Source organism: Tursiops truncatus, chromosome 7 (assembly GCF_011762595.2).
Source record: "Tursiops truncatus isolate mTurTru1 chromosome 7, mTurTru1.mat.Y, whole genome shotgun sequence".
NCBI classification, from domain to species: domain Eukaryota; kingdom Metazoa; phylum Chordata; class Mammalia; order Artiodactyla; family Delphinidae; genus Tursiops; species Tursiops truncatus.
The window spans coordinates 88,996,516-89,022,671 of NC_047040.1; the positions used below are offsets into that span (position 1 = coordinate 88,996,516).

Here is a 26,156-nt window from a genome sequence, read left to right on the forward strand (position 1 = left end):
TTGTAATTATATTTCCTATAATACCCTAATGCATCAAGAATCATTCTAGAGACACATTTAAAGGTCACATAGGCTTCCTAGTTATTTAACAGACATTGGAACTCCTTTAATATTTACAACCCTTCTTACGGAAAAGTTTTGGACAACCTCACTTATAATGGACAAGGTGACTGTGGGGATGACGAAGATGAAAGGGACTGTCATAAGTCACCTCAAAATGTTCTGTCCTGTCTTACTTCTGACTCTGAACTGAAATTGGTCTAAAAATTACTATCCATACACCATAAGTTCATAAAGTGTTGAAAAATACAACAGCAATTATGCGCAAAGAAATATTAAAGGAACTCGTATATGAAGCAACAGGAAATAGAGGAAATGCATGTTTAGATCATGAGAAAATTAAGGATCGCCCAGTTTAAACATTTAGTGTGATTAATTAATAAATGTTGTAAATTGAAGGTAAATGATGTTCAACATTTTAGAACTCACTTCTATGGAAGCCATGCATATATTGAGGTTTTTCTCCATGTTAAGAAAATTTTAATTAATATTTTAATTATAAAAGCGTAATTTATCTTCCAAAGGAAGTTCAAAATATAATTTATTCATGTTTGATTGACCGATTTGAACTAATAAACAGCATACTATTAATCTCAAAATCAGTGATTAGTAACACACATTAGGATCATCAGTGAAAAGATAAGTGTTTATTGCAAGTTGTGAGAAGACTTCAGAGTCAGATGTGGATTTAAACTTCAACTCCGGCATTTGAAACTTGTATATTCTTGGGTGAATTATTAGAATCCATGAGACTTACTTTCCTCATTTATAAAATGGTCATGGTGATCCCAAGGTGAGAAGTTTATAATGAGATTCAATTAGTAACTATATGTGAAAGAACCTAGCCCAGTGCATGATACAAAGTAGATAGACAATAGATCCTACTTTATTGTTATTATTGCTTAGATAAACTCAAAGAATATAGCAAAAACTGCTTTACCATGTAGGAGATATTTATTATAATAACATACGTATGGTATATAAAAATCTTTACTAGTTATGACATTGTCCTTATATATTAATAAGATTATAGGAATAAATATCAATAATTCTGATTTAAAATGTGATAGTTATAGAAAGTATTTGCTTTAAGGAATGCTGGGGAATATGTATTGAGGGCAGATATTTCTCTCTTAACACATTACAGGCAGCAAAGTGATCAAATAAATAATTTTTTAAGTGATATTGGAATAACTTTTTAAAAAAATTACAATGAACTGTGCTCTGCCACTCAATACCATGTCTTTGAAATGAGAAGAAATTTAAATGTTTTAAATATATATATTTATATTTATATGTTGTTAATATCTTTCTTCTTACTGTTAGTTTATAAAATCTAATCTGGAGGCCATCTGAGCTGCTCAAAGCTTAACTGTCCATCTGAAACTAATAGCTCTCTGGATGTGAGACATTCACATTGTGCTCTAGGATATGTTTAATATAATAATATAATAAATATGTTGAATGTCAGAAAAGCTCTGTTTAAGAAGTCATGAGCTAAGATTGTCATTCCACGATACCTATATGTTTCCTCCTCTAGCGGAATTTAAATGTCAGCCAGGCCGATTTCAGTGTGGAACTGGGCTCTGTGCTCTGCCCGCTTTCATCTGTGATGGAGAGAATGACTGTGGGGACAATTCTGATGAACTCAACTGTGGTAGGTGATTACATTCTTAACTAAGGAACACGAATCTAATTCTTAACTAATTATGTCTGCACTGATTTAAATTCAGACACAGGCTTTAGCCCACATTTTTTGTTCTCTCTTTTAGACACACATGTCTGCCTCTCAGGTCAGTTCAAGTGTACCAAGAACCAGAAATGCATCCCAGTAAACCTCAGATGCAATGGGCAGGATGACTGTGGAGATGAGGAAGATGAAAGGGACTGTCGTAAGTCACCTCCAACTGTTCACTCTGACCTCTGACTCCCAACTGAAATTGGTCTAAAGATTATTATTGTTCACCATAAATTTATACAGTGTGGAAAATATAATTGCAATGATGGGCAAATAATTCCAACTAGATGTCTATTGGGATGGTTAAGAAACTCTGTATAAAAATATATAGAAAATTAAAACATGGGTGATCTTTACTTAAAAGCTACCTGGAGATTATTACAAACATGAAAAAACATGCATTCATCCACATTATCCTTAAGAGAAGCAGCAAAACCAAATTACAGGTGATTATGGTGCATTTTTAAAAAATATATAGATTTTTTTTTTTACCATATTAAGTAGCTGCAGGTAATTTTCTTCTGTTGATTTAATTAGTTACTTGAAATGAACTCCATTTTAATTAGAGATTTTTTCCCTTAATAATAACATATTGAGTGTATGATAAGAAACAAAAATCTGGACAAAATAACCTAACAAAATCACTTGTTAAAAACTGTAAGTAATACTCCTTCTAATGTATCTTAACAAGCTACTTCAAAATACAATTGTAAAATAATTTTAATTCTGTTCACGTTTTATTTCAATCTCCCATGAAAAATCAATATACATAAAATGGGAGGCAGAACAATTTACATCATATACATACATGCACATAGGCAGGCAGGCACATACACACGTACATGTACATACACACACAGGATCTGAACCATAGAGCACCTGTCAAGTTCAAGCTTTCAGCAGAACTGCTGTCAACATTTCTGTCTTACTGAAGTTTTATTTTATTCCTCTAAAACTTTTATTAGTAAATAATGTGCAGTCATCCAGCAATTTGATTAAGATGGTACATTCAGAATAAAGTCAGTACCAGTTCTTTATGGTTAGAGATTCTAGAAGCTGATCCATTAAACTGACTAAGATTTGTGAATCAGTTTATAGTTTGAGTCAGATGTTCACCTCTTCCGTCAAAATCTCAACACAACTAGAGGTTTTGATAAATTCTGTGCCTTTCTTTTTCCCATTCACTAATATCTTCTGATTTTAGTCTTTTTCTATTTACAAAAATGCCTATGTGTAAATTCTTATATTTATTTATCTGAAAAAAATTATTTTGAAAGACCCTGAATCCTTTATTTTTTAATTAGTTTCAAGATATCTAATCAAGGTGGGGTGGTTTTGAAAACTCTGATTTTTATCAAATGCATCATTTGCAGAAATATGTTTTATTTATTTATACTGGAACGGATAATAGGAATACACTATAGATAATTAAAAGTTAAAACTTATCACCTTCAGGGTCTTATTAATTAAAAGATTATACATTTTCAATTGATTAACTTAAAATTTTATTTGTTTTTTAATTAGAATGTCTATTTTTGTCCAAAGCTACATTTTAATAATAGATGCTTTCCTCTTAAGCCGAAAACAGCTGCTCTCCAGACTATTTCCAGTGTAAAACTACCAAACATTGCATTTCCAAGCTGTGGGTTTGCGACGAGGATCCAGACTGTGCAGACGCATCAGATGAGGCCAACTGCGGTGAGTGTTTTGTGATGGTGGATCCTACCTCTTGCATTTGTATCATCATCTGAGATGGCCATAGTGAAATGAATTTGAACACAATTCTGATACAACTAGGGCCTAACGTGCGAATGTTTTTCCTCTGTGCTCCCAGAGTCAATAACCTCAGGTTAGCTATTTTAGAAAAAGCATGGAGGGGTAAGGCAAAAGGGTTAAGTATTGCTTTAGCATAAGTCAAAACTGTTTCTAAAAAGACAGATCTGAAAGGTAAGATAAAACTGTCTTCTTATGTTAGCGTATGCACATGCTATTAGCATTTAATGAATAGAAACAATAAAACATTTTCATATTGTTCTAGGCTTCATTTTTCTCCTTAAATATGATTGTTCATTTATCCAATGATTATTGTTCATTCTTAAACATGGTGGGGAAAAAGAAAAAAGATAACAAAGGCATCTGTTCTGTTTTAGTAGATGACAGCAATCATTTGTTAGCATGTTTCTGAAACATTAATATTTTCACTTAAGATCAATTATTTTATTTACAGTTATTATTACTTAACATTGCAGAAATGGAGAACATATGTATTCATTTTTGTTTAATGTATTTGATTCTATCCTGAATGTGTCAACAGTGGAACAGAGATAAAGTAATAGTTGTCATGTGTAACTCATTTTTTTCAACATTTATAAAACATTAATTGAGGCTATTTTTTAGGTGACTGCACCAAACTTGGCATTGTTAGGGAAGCAAAAAAGCATTTAATCTAGTAATTGATTAGAAAAGACAGAGTTTGTCCAAACTAAGGACAGAACCTTCAGGCTTCTTAGAAAAAATTGTCTTAAATGCATTTGCTAGATTCCACCCTACTGTTAATTAACTCTTCTGGGAGAAATCAAAATGATGAAAATCATTTAAGTTCTTTGAAATTCCATTATATTGAACAGTATTCATGAGCTATATGTATAATCACAGGCAACAATACATCATTAAGAGGTTTTTTTCTAATACTGTCTCTATATAACTGTGTCTTCAGGACATGCAATCAGTATGGCTTATCACTTTATAGTATCATAAAACCACCATTTCTCACTTTGTGGAATTGACCTTCATAATCAATTCACAAAGCATCAAGCCACATCCATCACCAGTTTGTCCATAACACTTATCAAGGACTTTTGTAGACGAGTTTATATTACTGGCTGTTTTGCTCTCTTGTCTTTTGTATTTTTGTTTACCAAAGCAACATGGAATAATGACTTATATTAGCTATCTGAAAAATTTCTTGGATGAAATGTTTTTTTTCTCCATTTTACTCTTCTTCCTCATCACTTTGATGTGATTTAACTGTTTTGGTATGTTACACCGTTCAAACTGATAATTATTAATCATCATAATAAGAATAATGCCTAATATTTATGTGGTGTTTACCGTATGGCCCAAGAAATGCGTTAAAGGCTTTATAGCGATTATTTCATTTAATCTCCTTATTATCCCTATTTTATGGTTGAGGAAAATGAGATCCAAGGAGTAATTTACCCCAAATCCTACAGCTAACAAGTGGCATAACTGGAACTTGAATCCAGGGTTATTTGACACCAAAGCCTCTGCTCTATGACCATAACATGAATCCACATCATTTTTTCTATATAAAAAGAAAATATTTAAATATTTTCTGTTATAAAATTATATAGAATTCTCCTAGCCACAATTATTGCTTTAAGTTCCAGACCAGTATACAAATATATACATACATACAGAAAATGGGGGAAAGGATGAATAAGGGTTACCATTTAATGTATCTTAAACCCACTCTAAAATGTGACCGTGGACAGGTGCTAATTTAACTTAAAAAAACTTCTTCTACATATATTTTAGCATGGCATTTGTCAATCCTTATTTTTTTTTTTTTTTTTTTTTTTTTTTTTTTTTTTTTTTTTTTTTGTGGTACGCGGGCCTCTCACTGTTGTGGCCTCTCCCGTTGCGGAGCACAGGCTCTGGACGTGCAGGCCCAGCGGCCACAGCTCACGGGCCCAGCCGCTCTGCGGCACGTGGGATCCTCCCGGACCGGGGCACGAACCCGTGTCCCCTGCATCGGCAGGCGGACTCCCAACCACTGCGCCACCAGGGAAGCCCTCAATCCTTATTTTTGAAGGAGCTAAAAGACCACCTCTTTCCCCTTTCTTCTGTCTTCAATACATATATAAATGCCATGTATTTTTGCTAATTCTTTTAACACCCTTGTGGGATGGTTCCTCGTTTGATGCTTTATTGAGTGGGAAAGAAACATAACACTCCTTAAAGATTAACCCTATCAAGCCAAGGCCTTATTATTTGAATCTGAGTTATATGTTTCTTTGTGGGTGAGAATGGGCCTTGTCTAGAAGAAGGGATGTGTTTCACTATTTCACATGTCAGGTGGCCTAGCAGGTTGTAGTGTAGACTTGCATTAAATGCTGTTGAGAAACTGGCCCATTCGTTGTTGCAAAACCTCCATTTGCAACCCATTTTTATTTCAGTTGCCTTCTGTACTTTCTTAGCCCAGTGCTCAGTTTAGGAGGAGATTCTTTTTTATTCTTGGAGTTCACCTAGCCCTTACATCTTATTTTTCAGCACCAATATTTGTATTTATCTATAGTTTTATATCTAATTGTTTTCTGTCACTTCTAAAGTTCCAGGATTATAGTTTGTTTTACCTTGACCTAAATTAAACAGTTTGGTTTGCTTTGCTTTTAATTGTGTAAATAAAACCAATGTAGAAGCACACATGCAAGGGAGAGGGAGAGAGAGAGACAGTCACTATAGAAAAGCCTAACAAAACAGAGCACAGTAACTTAACGCAAACACAGTACACATGTAGTATAGGGAACTAAATAACCAGTAATGTGCAAATATTTTAAAAATTATTTGATTTTTATATTTACCAAAATATCACATGTTTATTGCAGTCAGCCCAGTGTAACTTTTGAGATCTTATAAGTACTTGCAAATTTAACAGCTAATGCTCAATATTTGTAAAAAATTGTATGGTAATCATTTCCAGGTTAGCATAAGGAGGCTTTGAAATCACTTTGAATAGATGTAGATTAAATATAGTTTAGGAGTCTTTGTCCAGTAATCTAGTCGTGGTGAGACTTTGAATTTAAAAGTTAAATTAACTGCATAGTTTCCCATCTTATTATGGCTAGATTTTGAGATGGTTGCATTTGAGTCCATTAAAGCTACATTTGGCATGTTTGGATTTAAATTGAAAAATATTTTAAAGCACCTTTTAATTCTATTTTTGTATAAATATAGATTTAAATCTATGCTACCTTCACAGTTGTAGCAGGATACAGTGGGCCTGTCTTATCCACAGGTTCCACATCAGCAGATCTGGAAAGGCCCACTGTACTAAGCTATTTTGTCTAAGGGACTTGAGCATCCATGGATTTTGGTATCCGTAGCGATCCTGGAACCAATCCCCTGTGGATACCAAGGAAGGCTGTAGTTTTAACTTTGTTTTATGAGTTGTTAATAGTTATTATAAAATTATTTCTTTTTGCCTGAGGTTGTTTATTCTTTCCTCACTCTATGCCCAAATAAAAGAAAGCTTCTTAAAACGTAGATATACACACTTCTACTAGACTATTGATGTTAACTACTCTTAGAAGGCTGTTACACTATTTATTACAATATTGGGCCAGCGCCACATTTGAATGCCTGACCACAATCAGTAGACTACTCCAACTGTGGCAGCTCTGGGCTTTTCATTAAGAATCTCAGTTTCAAACTTTCTTCACCTTCTGCCTGCCATTTTCTATTTTAGGAATGAAATGAGCATTTAGGGATTTGACGGACCTGTACTAGATTCATAATTCTTTGTAACAGAGTTGAAACTTTCTGCAATTTGACTCTCATAAGGTGATATCAGAATATGTCTTTCCATTATGTTCTCTCTCCCTGTTTAATAGTTTAGATTCTCAGTGCCCTAGATCCCTATGAAACATCCTTTTCATCAGTTTTATGCCTGGGCTTTCCTGGTCAGCTATGAACTCACCACTCTGCTCTCTAGAGTCGGCTGTTTGTGCTGCCACATCGCTCCTCCCTGTGGTCTCATTTCCTGCTTTCTTCTACATCATTTCTGTGTCATCAAAGAGAGTCTTGCTTTCACGCTGGTTCAGAGTCATTTGCTGCTTTTGAACAGTCTTGATTTATAACCAACCTGCTGCTTGGCTAATTATTTTTACTTAATGCAGTCGTTATAATCACACTAGCTGGGGCTTGTGAAAGGAACTTGAGCTTCCTACAGTAGCTTTGTACTTTCCACAGCCTGGATTTCAAGCATGACACTGAACACACTCAAACCAAAAGACAGAACCCGTCAATGCTTGCTTTTATTCTCCCTTAAATGTCTGATGAGGAAATTTGAATTGGGTTACTCAAGCTATGAGAATATAAGAAAAAAAAATTTTTTTTAAGTTAAAGCAAGTGTAATACATATTAAATTATAAGATATTTCAAACACAAAGACTTGCACAGAAAGTTACACAATTATATACCTGTACCATTTTTAATAGACTTTAACATTTGGTCTAAGATATCTCTTAAAACATTTAAATCCCTACAATAACAGATTTATAGCAGTACATAGGAAGCCTACGTATTAGATGCTGTATTAAAAAAAAGTATGAAATGTAGAACTTGAAAAATTTGCCTCCTTTTACCTACTTTTAGAACAAAAATATGTGTGTTTCTTTCAGTTTATAAGATTCTGTTCACATATCTTTTGGGCTGGCAATTTCCTTAGTGGATATTCTGTCATTTATATTTTCAGGTGTTATTTAATGTTGTTTAGCACCATGTATATAGGATTATACTGTATATTAATGAATGAAAGTAGGTAAAATGAAAGATTGTATTGCCTCTTCTCAACAGCAACACCTGATAATGCACCTCTATGTAGAAGGTACTTTTGTTTATTCCTTTAAGAAAACTTAGATTTGTGCTTATATGTTAAGATCAGTTTGAGGATCCAAGTGGTATCAGACTTTGTTTACAAAAAGACTATCCATTTTCAGCCATTAACATTTCAGGACAAAATATAGTAATGCGTAAAAAATGACCTATTGTAGAGTTGTGACTGTAACATTTATTAGCTTTGTGATGTGTATGTAGGGGACAGATGTGGTATAGATGATGATTCTGATAACCATACTTATTCTCCAGTCAGTGTTAGATTCAATGCCTGGGCTGCAAAGCCTCTGGGCTAGATTTTTTATGTCATCAGGCCACTGTTCATATATGGTTCCTTGTTCAGAGTTCATGTGGTGAATAATGGGAGTGGAAAGAGAGGTGACATAGGGTTTAGTGTGAAACAGTGAAGTCTGTTACCTCTTGCTGGGTTATGGATGCCAGAGTAAATTATTACTTATTTTTATTTCCATTTGAAATCTTAACCTTCTAATTAATATTTTTAGTTTTCAAATCCAAAATTCTTGAGAGGTATTTTTAAAGGAATATGAACAGAAATTCTTCATGATGAGTTTCCTTTGACCCAAAGCAGAATTGACATGAAAAATATTACTTAAGGGCTAGAGAGATAAAATAGAGAGTGGATCTACCCTGTGACCAGAGATCTCTCATTCCTATGGATCATATTATCCACATGAGTACAACACTTCCCTTCAAAATTCTGTGTTCTAAGAAAGAGACAAACCTCCAGTATATAAATACTTCCCTTTTGATACAGTTACTGGGTTTTGACTAATATTTGAAAAAAAGCAGAATATAAACTGATCCTATTTATTAAAGTTCAAGTAAATCTAATATGTTTTCAAATAATATTTTTGATTAATGGTATTTGGGTTACGTGAATTGTATTATCTTACTCAAGATTTCTAATGTAAGTTCATATATTTATATTTAACCTTAAACTAATAAAAGTTACAGAATATGTATATACCTGCAATAATATTATAGTAACCATTTTGCTGTAAATACTAATATCAAATATTAATGTTAAAGTAAATGTATGGTATTTTGTTTTAGTTCATTAAAATCAATCATTCAGGAATTGAGTGTATTGACAATTAGTGTTAAATACTGAGTATTAAATATTGAGTGGCTGACTCAATAAAAAAATCCATATCACAATGCTGGGAACTTACTTTTTATAAACTGCCATACAGCTTTAATTAATTAAGCTATTGAAAGAGTAACATCTTACCTGTTTCAACTTGTTGAAGACATTTCTAAAGTATTAATCTGATTTTTTTCTATCACCAAGTAAACAGTACTGGCAAAAATGTCATATTATTTAATAGCATATATGGCTATAGATCCACATTTTGAATATTCTTATATTACATTAAAAAATCAAACATCGAATCTGTTTATATTTTAGTCTCCTTTGTAATTAACTTCTGAATCCTAAAAACAAAGTGTACTCAGAAAATTCAATATAGTACTTAATTCCAATTAATCATGTTTTTCTATAAAAGATCATACAGCTATGTCTCTTAACAATTATATCTGTGTATCAGTAAGCTAGATTCCTCATATGGATATTTCTGTCTGTTTCTAGAAACTATTCATAGATGGTGAGGTGTTATGTTACTTTATGGATTCCTATCCTAGAAGTTCTTTGGATGAACTTAGAGTTCTTGGAATGAGCGTATCCCCAGTCCCATGATAATTACTGCTTCAAGAAGAGAATCTTTTGGATTCTCAGATCTTCAGTTTGGTCTTTTAATGTTTAAAACCACAAGATTCTTGGTATAAAGAGGCATTGAGCAGTAAAAATCTCACTGCATAACTATCAGGGAATCAGAGAGGTATAGGAAACTACCTCTAGTAATCATAAATCATTTTATGAACTCAGTACCCTGACAATTCAGCCAGTTCTTTTTAAATAAAGAACATTTTACTGAGTCAGAGGGAAGAAAATTGAGAATCAATCACTTAAGATATAAACAAAAAAATTTTTTCTGTCTGGATTTACCATGTCCCTTTCATAATATTCAAATAGAGGTAATTGCAGATCAGATTTGTTAATATTTCTTAAAATTATTATTGGGAACATGTAATTTAAATGCCTGGTATTACCAAGAGATATTACCAATGGATATTGGTATTACCAATAGGGAATTTGAAAATTACGCACAAGGCTGAATTTCAAGGGGCTCTCATATCAGCACCCCTGTTCTTTGCAGAGGAAAGCACCAGGACTTTTAAAATCTCTGGATACAATCAGTTCATCCTACAGCATACTTTGGGCCCACATTGTATTACTTGTTTCCTTTTTAATATTTTACTTGTAGAACTAAACTTGATTTTTGTATCTTTATAACATTCATTTATTTTAAAAATTAATAAACATCTACTGAAAATGTTAAGTAAGCCATTATATATACTCAGGGAATTCAAAGTCTAATAATAAGGATAGTTTTGAAAGCTCATCATGCTAGGCATTGTGCTAAACTTTATGTGTGGATTATGTGTGGATTATTATCATTTAATCCTCACAACAATCCTATGAGAAAGGATGTTATGTGAGAGAGTATAACTATCATTATTCCTATTTTATAAGTAAGGATATAAGGCTCAGAGAGTGTAAGTAATTTTCGTAGGATTACCCAGGTAAAAAATGAGTAAGCAGAATTTGGTTCCACAGGAGATGTCTTCAGCCCCATGCACTTAACCATTACTCAGTAGAGCTTCCTTGACCTGGCTTAAATGTGCAGTAAGGCAAGGAATTAAGATGCAGATACAAATGATCCTAGACAAATAGGAATGGATAAATGTCATCAGAAAAAAATGCATACTTAAATAGAATTTTTTTAAATAACATTGTCACTAATAGTGAGTGGGCGTAGGAGTGACAATGAAGGGATGCCTTGTCTATAGTCAATTTGAAAGCAAAACAATGTCATTAAATTCTAGCTTGACACAATTCTAGTTTGACACTAGCCTAACAAAATCCAATTCTCTCTTTGTTAAAAGGGAGATTAGTGAGTTGAGCAAAGCCCTATTTTCCCATGACCAAGCTTTTCATAATGAAGCAACTAGAAAAAATGACAGAGAACTGAACAGGGGGTAACCTTCTCAGCAGCCAGTCAATACTATGTAACACCCTGCTTATTCACTGTTAGAGCCATCTAGTACGTGATCCACAGCTTGCCATCCATGTTATGCAGGTCACACGTTTGAAAATGTTGTCCTCCACTTGATTAACTGAATGAACATGAATATAGATTTATTTTTTAAATCATGCATTTTCTCCTTCCTGAAGCTTTTATAAATACATGAAATTGCTGTAGGTACGTACAAAGAGTATTTTCAGGAAATGGTGACATTCCTCAGAGTCTAACTCTATGCATAATGCAAGTCATTTAAGGAACTGCAACAGTGCTTTTAAAAACGGTATCTTCGGGCTTCCCTGGTGGCGCAGTGGTTGAGAGTCCGCCTGCCGATGCAGGGGACATGGGTTTGTGCCCCAGTCCGGGAGGATCCCACATGCCGCGGAGAGGCTGGGCCCGTGAGCCATGGCCGCTGGGCCTGCGCGTCCGGAGCTTGTGCTCCGCAGCGGGAGAGGCCACAGCAGAGAGAGGCCCGCGTACCCCAAAAAAAAAAAAAAAAAAAAAAACGGTATCTTCATTATATTCTTATTCAAAAGTCTCTACCAATCTAAATGAAGCATAAGTAAGACAGAGGATCTATTAATAGTTAAAATGAATTCTAGAATTATTGTTATCAATGGTTATTAATTTTGGGTGACTAAACTATTATTAAAGTAGATTAAAATACAAGTGACTACTGAGAAGAGAATATTTGCTCATGCTAGTATTACTCTTAGTATACTTTCAAAAACTTTCACCATGCAGAAGTGAAGGTTATTGACACTGTGCTTTGTTCCAATTTTTTGAAAACTTTAATATAAGAAAGCATTTTTTTCTTATTTTATGAAATTTGGTAATTAATCACTGGGCATGAATTATCTAGATTCTTTTCTGGAAAAAAAGTCTTGGCACTACATGCTGTATTTTTTGGCACTGAAACAAATGCAAGAAATGAACATGCTAAAATCTCTAGTTTGGAACAGTTAAGATGACTCTTTTTCAAAAACTATCGGGTGTGGGGTAATGGGATGGCAGTACCAATCTTAAATCCCAGAGCTTTCTTTGCGCTACTTGGTTTTCACAGCTGGAATTTACTGCTTCTTTATAGTACAAAATTATTCATCCACCCAATTTCATTTTTTTGGCTCAATGCTGTGACTTAGTAATTTTCAGCATCTTACTGACAGATGGAAAGTGTTCACTAACCATGCTGCTGCATTAACACGGAATGCATTTCTAAACCACAATAAAGGATGGAGCTGAAAGCGTCAAGTCCACGCAGTTTCATCTAGAGTGCGTATATTGTTATGATGTTCATAGAATCTTCAAAGGAAAAGGATCATTAGAGGTCCTCTGGTTTTCACCTACTTTAATAGGGCCACATCTATCATTCTTAATCAAACAAACAAACAACAAAAATAATTCTCTTTGTCTAGGTAATATGCTAGGATCACACTATAAATTAAGCCTATTTTTTTTTCCTTTTAAAATATTTCCAATGGAAATATTGAATAACCAAACGTTATCCTTTGGGTTAAAATCATTTGTTTAAGGACTCAAATTTTTTTACATCCTTCTTCAGGCCAAAATAATTTCATTTTCTTTAATCTCTCTGCATGTGTTCTATTTTCCTTTCTATTCATCAGCTGTATATCTCTCTCCTGAAACCTTCCCAAGTTCTATGCTTTAGGCAAGATCTGTGGAACAGTATGCGGCATTTTTAGTTATATATGTGCTGAGTATCTCCTGTTCTCCATTGCTGTATGCCCACTATTGTATTCTAATACTGCTTCTATGTTATTGCATTTTTAAAGGTTCTAATGAAGCCTGCTGTCCCCCTTGCCAAATTATAAATTCCAGGAGGGCTGGATCTATATATCTTTCTAATCCCTAATATATCCAGTACCTAGTACAGAATCTGGCACAGATAAACATTTGAGGAACAAGTGAAGGAAGGAAATTTTAAAAATACAGATTTTATTTGGTTCAGCCGAATATAATACCTTTCTCCCCTAAACCTGAACTTTGGGAATCTAGTTTTCTTTCTTTGAGTTTATATGTATTTTATTTCATATTTGTGAAGAACTGCTTTTCTTCCTGATCAGTTCAGTAGTTGGGGCTTGATTAGTGTACAAATTGGCTAAAATTGTAAGGGAATTTCAATATAGAGAATCACTGACACGTTGTGTCAAACTTGTACAATGAGATGTGCCTCCTCTCTGTAGGAAGAAAGTGTGCTATGGCAGTACAATCAGGCAGCTTTCTGAAAAGAGCCTAAAACTCTGGTGTTACTAGCAACAGAGCTCCATTCTTGATTTCAAAATTCGTTAAGTGGATAGATTCTTCAGGTCTCTACTATTTCCTCATTTGTAAACAGATATAATACTTTTGTCCTTAGAAAGCTGATGAGAGGGTTAAAAGAAATAAAGGTATATGAGTACCTAGTAGATGTATAAGTACATAATAGACCCACAGAAAATATTTTTTGTCCCTTTTTTCAGAACTTTTTGCTACATATTTAGTATTGACACAGGCTAAAACAATTACACATTCTGTAATGGAGACAGAAGGGAACAAATAAAAGATTTAAATAAATACTATGAAATTTTATGACAATAAAATGGTTCTGTGAAATCTTGCTTTTTTTGTCAGAAGAGAGGAAAAAATAAAACGTAGAGTTAATAACAAAGAGTTGGTGACTTAAGAGAATAATGCCTAGTGTATTAATAAATGTTAAAGAGCATATGACTAGTATGAATCTTCAGGTACATATTATATGGTATCCAGGAAATCTTAGGTTCACAATTCTGTATATTCACTACACGTCCCTGTGAGTACTGTTTGTTTGTTTAACAGCTTTATTGAAGTATAACTGGCATACAGTAAACTGCATATATTTTAAATGGACAATTTGATAAGGGTTAACAGGTTTGTTAAACAGGTGATTAAATCCTCACCACAATCAAGATAATGAACATGTTTATCACCCCTAGAAATTTGTTTCCCTTTGCAATACCTCTCCCTCACCCCACTTCCTGCCTTGCCTCTATTACCTGCTTTCAGCCCCTGTAGATTAGTGTACATTTACATAAAACTGGAGCCATACAGTATGTATTAACTTTGTCTGGCTTATTTCACTCAGCTTAATTATTTTGAGATTATCCATGTTGATGGTTGTATTGAATGTTCATTCCTTTATATTGCTGTGAAGAATTCTATTGTATGGATAAATATAATATTTTTTATCTGTTTACCCATTTATGATCATTTGGGTCAGTTCAAGTTTTTTTTTAATTGAAGTATAGTTGATGTACAATATTATATAAATTACAGGTATGCAATATAGTGATTCACAATTTTAAAGGTTATATTCTATTTATATTTATTATAAAATATTTGCTATATTCCCCATGTTGTACAATACATTCTTGTAGCTTATTTTATATCTATCTAATAGTTTGTACCTCTTAATCCCCTGATTCAAGTTTTAGACTATTGCAAATCAAGTTGCTATGAACATTCTTGTATTAGTCTTGGTGTGGATACATGCTTTCTTTTCTCTACAGGTAGACTAGTTCACATGATAAGCATATGCTTAACTTTTTAAGAAACGTTTTAAGAAAGTATCAAACTCTTTTACAAAGTGGTTGTACTATTTTACCATTCCCACTGGCAGTATTGGAGAATTCCAGGTTCCTCTACATCCTTGCCGATACTTGATACTTTTTTTTTTTTTTTTTTTTTTTGCGGTACACGGGCCTCTCACTGTTGTGGCCTCTCCCATTGCGGGGCACAGGCTCCGGACGCGCAGGCTCAGCGGCCATGGCTCACGGGCCCAGCCGCTCCGCGGCATGTGGGATCCTCCCGGACCGGGGCACGAACCCGTGTCCCCTGCATCGGCAGGCGGACTCTCAACCGCTGCGCCACCAGGGAAGCCCGATACTTTTAAATTTTAGTCATTCTAATAGATTTGTAATGGTATCTCATTGTGGCTTTAATTTGCATTTCATTAGTGATTAATGATATTGAACATCATTTCACATGCATATTTGCTGTCTGTATATCTTCCTTGGTGAAGTATGTATTCAGATAATTTTCTCATGTTTTTATTGGATTGTTTGTTTTTATATTATTGAATTCTGCAAATTCTTATATATTCTGAATCCAAGTTAGTTTTTGGATAAATGTTTTGCAAATATATTTTCGTAGTCTATGCCTTGTCTTTTCATTCTCTTCTTCTCCTTACTCTAGGTTCAATTTGCTCTTCTTGTTCTAGTTTATTATTGTGTAAGCTGAGGTCACTGATTTGAAACCTTTCTTCTCTTATAATATAGGTGTTTCATTTTTTAATGTGCACCTAAATACTGCTTTAGCAGCATCCCACACATTTTTATATGTTGTATTTTTATTCATTTCTAACTTGTACGTTCTAACTTCACTTTTTATTTCTTCTTCAACCTATGGGTTATTTAGAAATGTGTTATTTAGTGTCCAAGTAACTGGGGATATTCTAGATATTTTTGTTTATAATTTAATTCCATTGGTGGCCAGAATACGTACTTTTCATGGTTTGAATTTCTTCTTTACTTAACTTGAATTCTTTGAAATTTATTGATACATCTTTTATTGTTCATGATTTAGTCTATTTTGATAAAGATTTCACGTTCCTTTGAAAAGAAAGTATATTTTGCTGTTGTTGGGTGCTCTATACATATCCTTAGATCAAGTTGGTTGATAGTGCTGTTTAGGTCTTCTATATCCTTATTAATTTTTTGTGTACTTATTCTGTCATTTACTGTGAGATGAGTAATGAAATTTCTGACTTACTGTGAATTTTTCTTTGCAGTTCTACCAGTTTTTGCTTCATATGTTTGGACATGTTGTTACCAATGCCTTTTAGAATTGTTATGTTTCCATTTGTAATTAGGAAATAAACTTCCTTATCCCTAGTAAAATTCTTTGCTATGAAATCTACTTTGATATTATTATAGCCTCTCTTGGTTTCTTTTATTTATTATTAGCATGGTATATCTCTCTATTCTTTTACTTCTAATGTATTTGTGACTTTATATTTAAAGTGTATTTCCTAGAGTCAGCACAGAATTGGGAATTTTTTTCCAAGTTGATAATCTCTGACTTTTAATTGGAGTTTTCAGACTATTTACATTTTAGGTGACTGTGAATATGTCTGTTTGAGTCTATCATCTTTCTTAAAATATGATTTGTTAGGTGAAATCAGAGCAGTGTTTTTGTTTTCTAGGACTAACTCTTTTCTACTGAGCTGACACCATTCTATTCTGAATATTCTACCCAGTGTCCTGTACATTATAAGATTGTCCAGTTTTACTAGTGGGAACAGGCACCATTCCAGGTCCTGTGTGAGCTGCAGATACTCTCCCTATAATCTTTGCAGATGGTTCTTTTGCTAACATCTGGTAGTTTCCTTATATGTGCATACCGAGTCATCTTCTGCTATATACTCAAGGAGGATCCTCTGTAAATCTCCAGGGTTCACATTCTGTGAAGCATTTTCATCTCCATGGCTGTCCTGAGTACTTGCATGATCTTGGACTCTCAGTTCAGTCTTGTCAACTCATGGAGTCCACTGGACTTTCCCTGTGTTTCCCTTTCTCATCTTGCACCTGTAAATTCTCTCAAGACAATAAGACCCAGGATTGTTAGGGATTACCTCATTTGTTTCTTTTCTCTCAGAGATCATTGTACTTTACTTCCTGATGTTTAATGTCTTGATAACCACTGTTTCATATATCTTATCTTTTATTTTTTTGGTTGTTTCAGGGAGAGGGTAAATCTGGTGCCTCTTACTCTAACCAAAAATCTTTTTTTTTTTAAATATGAAGCACAACTTCTTTGATAAACTTTCAGTGCTTTGTTTGCCCTCCTCTGACATTTCTAAATTAATGTCCCAGCCACTAAGTCATAATCTGTTTTTGTAATCAGATTTTATTTCTCCAGGTCTCTACCACCATGTTAATGCTTAGTCAGTACTACCACATATCTGAAGAAGTTGGCATAAGTAATGATTTTGGAATAACACAGAGACACTGAATATAGTTCTAAACAGGGACAGAATTCTTACCATACTGTTACTTTATTCTAATAGAACTTTAAGAGTATATTGCCTATTTTGGTCTACAACGAGTGCACTTTTTTTTTTATCAGGTGTAAATACTTGGAAAGCAGATATTGTAAGTTCTTATATAATAATTTTTATTGGAGTTTTAGATAGATAGGCAGTTTTTGAAGGGATTTTTGGAAATATTTAGAAGAAACGTATAAATGAGGAGCTGACTACAGTACTCATTGTATATTCCCTAGGTTGATAACTTTTCTAGGAATATGCCAATCATGACTCTGTACTCAGGCTAAATTATAAAGCTTGTAAGTAAGGCTACATCATCAGTGACTGAGCATTTTCTCCTTCTTTCACGTTATTTTTGAGGATGGTCACGCTATAACCTGTCTTCTTGCCCTATATTTAGCACCCAGAAATGTCTCCTTGAGTAGCAATGATGTGAAATACCTTTGAGTTGTTAAGCACATCTGTATTTTATATGTTTTTGGTCCATAGGCAAGGTCAGGTGAGATGAGTTATTTCAAAATCTGAAAATTTTTCTATGTGAGGAAGATACTGAGAGTGGCGGTTCTTTACACAAAAGGAAACAAATTCAGCCCTGGTGCAAATGTGTCTCACTGGAGGCCATGGGCTATTCAGGGCCAATGAATCAGTGTCTATGGTGAAAGGCCACCAGCCAAACATGAATTTGCAACTATTATAACTGGACCAAGGCCCACTACAGTAATTTATATTCTCAGTGCAGCTTCTGCCTCCATCCCTTAAAGACTAGAGGAGAGTTTAGTGAAAAACAGGAGAGTCACGAGTGGGTGGGAGCCAGAATCTGGGGAAATGTGGGCATAGGCAGACTCTCAGATTCTCTACTGGGCCAAGGCCAGGCTTCAAGAAAGAAGGCAGAGAGCTGTGGTGAGAAATGGAAGCATCCCCATGCTGTTCTTTGGTGAGAACTCATTCCTTCTCCATACAGGCATTGCTTCACCCAGGGCACATTTCTATTAGACATGTCACTACTACTTGCAGTTGACATTCTGAAAATGCTGATTATTTATATTATTTAAACTGATCAAATCTGAATGATAAGGTTAATATTATTTTCTTTTATTTCACTTTTATTACGTTAGGCCCTGGGCCAGGAATTGAGTTGTGGAAGTAAAAGAAGAAGCTGAAACTAAATCTATATGATTTAACTGTCTTTAGGGATAAAAGCAATATATTCCAAACCTTGAATACAGAAGTGATGTTGATTTCTACAGTTAATATAAAAGAAAGATGGTCATTGGAGAATACTTTAGGAAAAGTATTAGCTATCATTTTAAAGGATTTAAAAAACTAATGAGATTTTAAATCCTGTTAGATATGGGTTTCTCTTTTTATTAATAAATAGGCAACAGCATTGCAAACTTTCTGAAAAGGATCAACTTAATTATCTGCTAAGATCTCCTGCTGAGGTGGAGATGATATTTTGATTAATGTAGAACAAATAGTTCTACAAATGACACCATGACGAGCATGGTCCCTGGTATGTGAGTATCTGCCAAGCGAATACAAATAGTTTTAAGAAATGTCATTTTCCTTCAAAACTATTTCTTAATGGTATATGCAATTTAACTATAAAATGGCAAGTTTTCTTATTTAGAGGCTTTTAGAGTAAAAATTAGTAGCTTTGGCTCTGTAGCCACATGGCACAGAAAGGTAAGATTATTCAACTAGTCCCTTCCTAAGTAAGTGCTGCATTTTAGCAGGAAACAATAGAGGTTCACAGTGACAGATTTCCTATTGGAAACCTCAGTTCAGATCTGTCTCTAAGGGGATTTTCTCTAAAGCAAACATTCTTAAACACTGGCAGAGAAAGGAAAACCAATGTTACTATATCTGGAGTATATAAGGAACTTAAGACAGAAGATAAAGGATTAAGATGGCTTTACTATTTTCTTCAGCTTTGGAATACAGTCTTGGAGATGTCAACCCAATATTTTAGGTGCAATGTGATAGAATTGTGTGTTTCTGTTTGTGTGTGTAAGTGTATTACATTTCTCTTTCTTTAAAGCTAAAATAATACAACCAATCTACCATTATTGTACTGCCTGCCAATAACACCTTTAGGGCTTCTTTTAAAACTCATTTTTATTACAGTATTTTTCAGTTTATAAGGTATATTTTTAAAAATTCACAGTTCCTAATATTCTGTTAAATGTTTGTACTCCGTTAAGATGTAAGATAACATATTTTCAAGACTAAATATTCTGCCATCACTCTATAGCATAAACAGGCTTCATAAATGCTTTTGAAAATCACCTAGTTAATTAAAGTTACAGAATCTAAAATGATGAGAAACCCTCAGAATACTCATATGAATACATATGTAGTTATCACACTAGTAGTATGATAGAATGTAAAGATCAGTAAATAATTTGGCCTCATGATTTACTGACCATATAATAATATTAAGTGTATGAACGTCCATATGCTTCAGTTTCCTTGTGTAAAATGAGCAATATCTATCATAAACTTATTAAGAGGATTAAGTAAGACTACATTCTCAAAATGATTTATACCATATCTGACACATAATGGGTCTGTTTAAGTTAAATGTTCTCTCCTCCTGAAAGCAAATATTTTTTCCAACACTGAGTCAATGGAACATTTATGCTAACTTAGAAGTATGGAGAAGAATGTGCTGTTTTCATCTAGTATATTTAGATTAGATTTGATATATTTACCTCCATTTGGATATATATTTTCCGTAATATTTCTTAATTATTTACATATATATTTTTATTTTCTTTTTTTTCAGATGAGTAAAAGCCCATTTAGGAGTGTCCAAAGTGAGGGTTCTATATAAAGCCATTTTAAGTCAAACATTGTGAACTTACTCAGAAGTTGACTATAACCAATGTAATTAGACTTGTAAAGTGGAGAAATCATTGATAAACTTTGAGAATTAATTTTTCTTTAATGGATTTTGTGAAGGATTTATTGTGAAAATCATTCCTGGAGAAGACAGGATCAACTCTTTTGAGAAACATAATGATGCATTTGTCTCTTTTGGGGTCCATTGTTTTCCTTTTATTTTGTAATCAGATCTTGGTGTTTAGTAGAGGGCCCATATTGAAAGATGGTCTTTGCTAAAGATTTGGGCTAAAAGAGGATGAGGGTTTGGCTATTGAGGATAATCAAAGGTAACCAAAAACTAGCAACAGAGATTTGGGAGATACTGATACTTAAGTTTTCCTAAATTTATCTATTGTACCCCCAGCCTCTTTACCTATATTCAGATTTGTTGATTTATCATTTGAATTTTGAACAGATGGTCTTGATTGACTTGTGGAATTCGTTTCTGGCCATTATCAGAAAAGATAGAAAAGTAGAAACTGGGAGAACAGGAAGAGAGGACAAGATAATTAAATTTAACTGAGGCCCTAAGATATGTTCATCACTTTCTTGTAATCCTTAGAGAAACCTTCAAATTAGGTGGAATTGATATTATTATTCTGGTTGTTAATTATTCTTCCCATTTAATGGATGAGGAAACAGAGAGTCAGAAAGGTAAAGTCAGGCCAATGAATTGGACACAAGTCTGACTGGCCCAGGGAAAATCAGATTTCCACACAATTATTCCAACTTTTAGAGTCAGAGATCCTGTGCCTAATCAAAATTTTGTCATTAACTACCAGTGTGACTTGAAGAAGTCACATAAGTTCTCTGAGGCTGTTTCTACACCTTAAATGTAGAGGCTTAGATGAGATTATTTATAAGATTTCTTTTCCCCCGGACAGGAACTTCATCCTCTGCAAATAACAAGAATCTGACTATAGTCCACATAATAATACCAATGGGGTATAATTATAGTTTTCAAAATTTACCATCTAAATTGCTTATGTTTTCTTAATGATCAGTTTCCATCCAAGTTAGTTTCAATGCCTAAAAGGAGAGCGATTATATAACACAAAGAATTCATTTGTAATTAAGAAAGGTATCAGTTTACTGTTAACTGAAACTGTTTTAAAAGTTTCTATTAAAATTATGAATTCAATAAAATCTTTTCTCATATATATATAGAGAGAGAAATCTTGTAGACATTTGACTTCTTTATTATATCAAATCGTTTTCATCAAGATACAAGAAAGTTTGCTCAGATCTCTTTGGTGGAACAAAATTTGGCTCATTGTTGCTGAATTATCCAGTCTATTCATTAGCATTGGAAAAGAAGACAATCTTAGTTTTCTGTGTATCTGTTTTACCCTCAACAGGTTTAACTGTTCTCCAAAACACATTTATATAGTGATTGATAAATTTCATTAATTCATAGACCTACAAAGCTCAATTTTCTTCATAAATCTATTAAACATTCTTTAGTTTGAATAGAATAAGACAATTTTTTCTTTACTTCTTCCAGGAAATTTAATTCCAGTTTATCTCTCCTCTGTCTTTCTTCTTCACTATTCGTGTCCTTCCTCCCATCTCTTCATTTTTGTTCGTTCTTCTTAGCTTCTCTTTGCAGCGTATTGCTTCTATTTTTTCTCCCCAATTCCAATAATGTCTCACTCAGTAAAAGTAGTAGTAACTGTGGGTATTTTTTCCCTACCTCAAATATGTTACCTAGTTGATTGAAATTTGAATCTCTTCTACCTTCATTTGGAACCATATGCATATTCCTTTTACCAAAAGGAAATTTTTCATCCAGTATTGGTGAAAAAAAGCACAGAATTACGGTGATTCTGCATCTGTCACCTCTCCTGTTTTGTTGTCAATTTTGATGACTTTTTTCCTACCCATTGTCCAGTTGAATGTTTATATCACATCACTATGCTCTTAATGTGCAATAATAAAGAATAATTACTAAAGTCCAAATTCTTTTCAAAATCAGAACCTCGATCTGTGTAATGACCTTTCGTGGTCAGCAGACCAATCTGAGAAGATATCTAAGTCTTTCTTGACCCTTACCTTAGCAACTCGTCATCCATTTATATGCGAGATGTCTTAACAAAATATAATAGAATTTTACATAAAACTTATTATTGTATCTATATAATAATGATAATGGCGTTATTATTTTAAAAGGATGCTCAGAATAATTTCTCTCAGGTCTCAGCAAAAAGGAAAAAAAAGTTTTGTTTGGTGCTGAAAGGGCTATTATATTTAATCTCCTTTACATCATATACCTTGTTATTTCCTTTTGTACCTATTAAAGTTCATTCTCTATCAAACCCTCACTCCAGATTGTTGAGAATGCTTGCCTTATAACCATGTCTTTTCACATTTTAACTATGTCTCCTAGATTTGTGCCATCTGAAAGTTTGACAACAACACATTTCATATGTTTACGTAATTTCTTAATAAAATGTTTAATAAAGTTGTGTCAAGGGTGGGTATGCTGGCATACCATCAGTATAGTCCCTTCAGTTTGTCATCAAATATTATTCTTTGGATCTAGTTTTTCAGCAGCTTAGAATTAACCTTGAAGGTATTATTCAAAATAAATTTATTTATCATCTCTTCAAAGACATAATTGACTTTTGGTTTCAAGATACAGAATGCCCACAATGTTATATTGGTACATCATAGTTAGTATGGTTCAATTTGTTGTCTCATCCATTGTCCTCCATAACATTTGGTTTTCTATTTTTCATGAGCACTTTTTTCCCCAGATTTCTTCTTAAGGCAGTCTAGATTAACTTTAAGTCTTACTTTCAGCATATTCTTTGTAAACTTTGTGATATACACAAATTCATTGAGAAGGATCCATCTTTGAGCTCTTTTTGGCTTACTTTTGATCTAATGATGATTTATATTTTCCATTGAGATACTTTGCTTTCTGCATATGTCTAGTGACTGTATTAAAATGTAAATTTTATTGGCACCTTTATTTAAATTCTCATATTAAATTCAGTCCAAGCACTGGTTTTTTTGCATTTTTTTCATAGCCTCCTGTCTCTCTGATAAATATGATTCTAGAGCAGATGCAGTATTAATATAGGAGGCAAGCAGGCTTATTAAAAGGTGAATAAAGCCATCTAACAGGGAAGTGCACTATTAAGGTTTTTAAAGACATCGGGGAGTAAAGCCAAGCAAACAATCATGTACTGTAAGCAGAATCTTAAAAAAAAAAAAAATCAATACCTTGATGACTAGGCAGCCAATGAGGAATGATAAAATAAAGGCTGATGTGATCATGTATTGATATGTAGCATCTGGTTGAACTGTAAGTCAAGTAAGGGGCATATTCTGTCCTGAGAGAGAGAGAAACAAAGAGAGAAAGAGAGAGACCCCCATAATTTTTTTTAATGAGTTAACTTGTTTTCCTCAAATTATAATGTATGCCAGATGATGAAAAAATGTACACAGTTCAGGAATAACAAATCTTGTCACTGACAGCTTCAAAATTTTGTCCATATTTATCTCTAAGTGTAAATTACACTTATTAAATGTATAATTTTTTTTTCCCTCTGATGCCGACCTGTTGCAGCTTCAGGGTTTTATGGTAAAGGCAACTGTGCTTTTCTTGAATTAACTGTGGCACAACTTTTGACATGTTTACAATTTTAGTCATATTTTAGAATCCATAAAACTTGAGATCTTGGTGTAAAGTGGCAAAAGAAGGAAGCAATGGAGAACGTTGTTTGGAGGGATTATTTGTGTTCCAGTTTCAGAATGGGTTATAGTGTAGATATTGGATGAGATGATATGGATTCAAGTCCTGGTCTCACAGTTTAAGAGCTGTGGGATTTGACAAGTAATTTATTGTAACGTGAACTTTAGCATTCTCAACTGTTCAATATACTTTCCTTGTTGAGTTGCTGAGAGGATCACATGAATCAGGCTTAGTCTTGAACTTAGTACAGAGAAAACACTCAATAAATATTAGCTGCTATTATTGTTTTCAAACTAAAACATAAAATTCAAGCTGGAATCTGAAAATACTAATATTAGTTTAAAAACTGCTCATAACAATATTTACTTAAGAATCTCTTTGGATAACCAAATTTTACTGTACCAACTACAATGAAATAAAAAATGCCAATGCTATAAAAAATAAAATACAATTCTGGTTGAAATGATAGACCTGTTTGGTACTTTTATTCAGTAAATCCAATTATTGACCTCTAGTCAATAAATCTTGTCCCTAGATTCATTTCATTTAATATAAGATTCTCAGTATTCTCTCAAAGATGAATTTGGCTTGTTTTTACCTATTTATCAGTGTATGCCACCATGCTAGCTTTGTAAATATAAAGACAAAGCTGAGACTGAGAACAAGGTAATTATCCAGAATATATACAGGCCAAGGAATCCACCATGGCAGTCCACGATCTGGGTTTCTGTATTGTTGTAATCATTTAGCAGTCTTTCAAATCTCTATCTTTATTTTGGCATAAATCTAAACAAGTACCTGAAATTCATTTGTCAAAAAAGGAAGAGGCCAAATATATATGCTCTCTTCCAAGGAGGAGAAATAGCAAGAGAAGTTCTGTTCAAAGCCTTGCTTGATGTGTGTGCCCCTCTGCACAAATGGACCATCTTCCTTACCTCTCCCATGGCTCTTGCTGAAGTTGACCTGTTTCCTCTCCTTTAGCCACCTTTGTCTCCCTGCTGTTTCTTGGACACTCCAGGCCTGCTTATTCTTTCAAGGTCCTATTTCTTCCTGGGATGCCCTTTGTCCCAGATGGCAGCATGTCTCAATCCTTTTCTCTTTGCCAATTTTCAAGGTCACTTTCTTAGTGTAGAGTTTTCAGACTATCCTGTTTGAAATTCCCTCTCCACACACATTCCTTATCCTCTTCTCTTCTTTATTTCTCATTAATACACTCCTTACTCTCCGTAAACTTTTTTTTTTCTTTATTTCTAGTCTCTCAAATCAGCACTTGGCCGTTAGCATATAAACCAATGAGGGTAGGGATTTATATCTGTTTCATTCACTGGTCACTATCATCTAGCACAACTATTTCCACTTCCTCTTTTTATCCTTTTTCAGTAATTTCCTTACAGCCTGTCAGTTGGGTCCTTCCATAATCTGCTCTGTTGAAATGATTTTATGTATGAAAATAAGGCATGATATGACAATAGAGACTTGAAGTACTTTAGCAGAAAGTGCGATTGGCCACCAGACAATGGTACTGCTAAAACATACTTTTTCTTCATACACCCTTTCCTCCAGATAAAAAACAGTGTTTCTCCTAAGCATTCTAAACCATCTAAACTATGGCTTCTCTAAGGTATTTAGGGTATTGAGGAGAAGATAAACGAAAACTGTGTTCTAGTTGCATACTAAATATTTCTATCTATGATGGCAAAGTCTTATCTATCCATTCATCCAGAAGACCTGGAAGATAAAATAGTAGAAATAACTACTGTAGAGCAGAAAAAAAGAAAAAAGAATGAAAAGAATTGAGGACAGTCTCAGAGACCTGTGGGACAATATTAAACACACCAACATTCGAATTATAGGGGTCCCAGATGGAGAAGAGAAAAAGAAAGTGACTGA

General features: G+C 33.7%; 1 protein-coding gene across 1 annotated transcript in view; it reads left to right on the forward strand.

Annotated features, from left to right (window-relative positions):
- The window catches only part of LRP1B (LDL receptor related protein 1B), a 1,432,692-nt gene that overhangs the window by 1,224,373 nt on the left and 182,163 nt on the right, over positions 1 to 26,156 (forward strand). Inside the window, exons 64-66 of the mRNA XM_073806959.1 lie at positions 1,601 to 1,717; positions 1,833 to 1,952; positions 3,377 to 3,496. Coding sequence (XP_073663060.1) covers positions 1,601 to 1,717; positions 1,833 to 1,952; positions 3,377 to 3,496 — 357 coding nt within the window. The remainder of the gene's footprint in view (positions 1 to 1,600; positions 1,718 to 1,832; positions 1,953 to 3,376; positions 3,497 to 26,156) is intronic.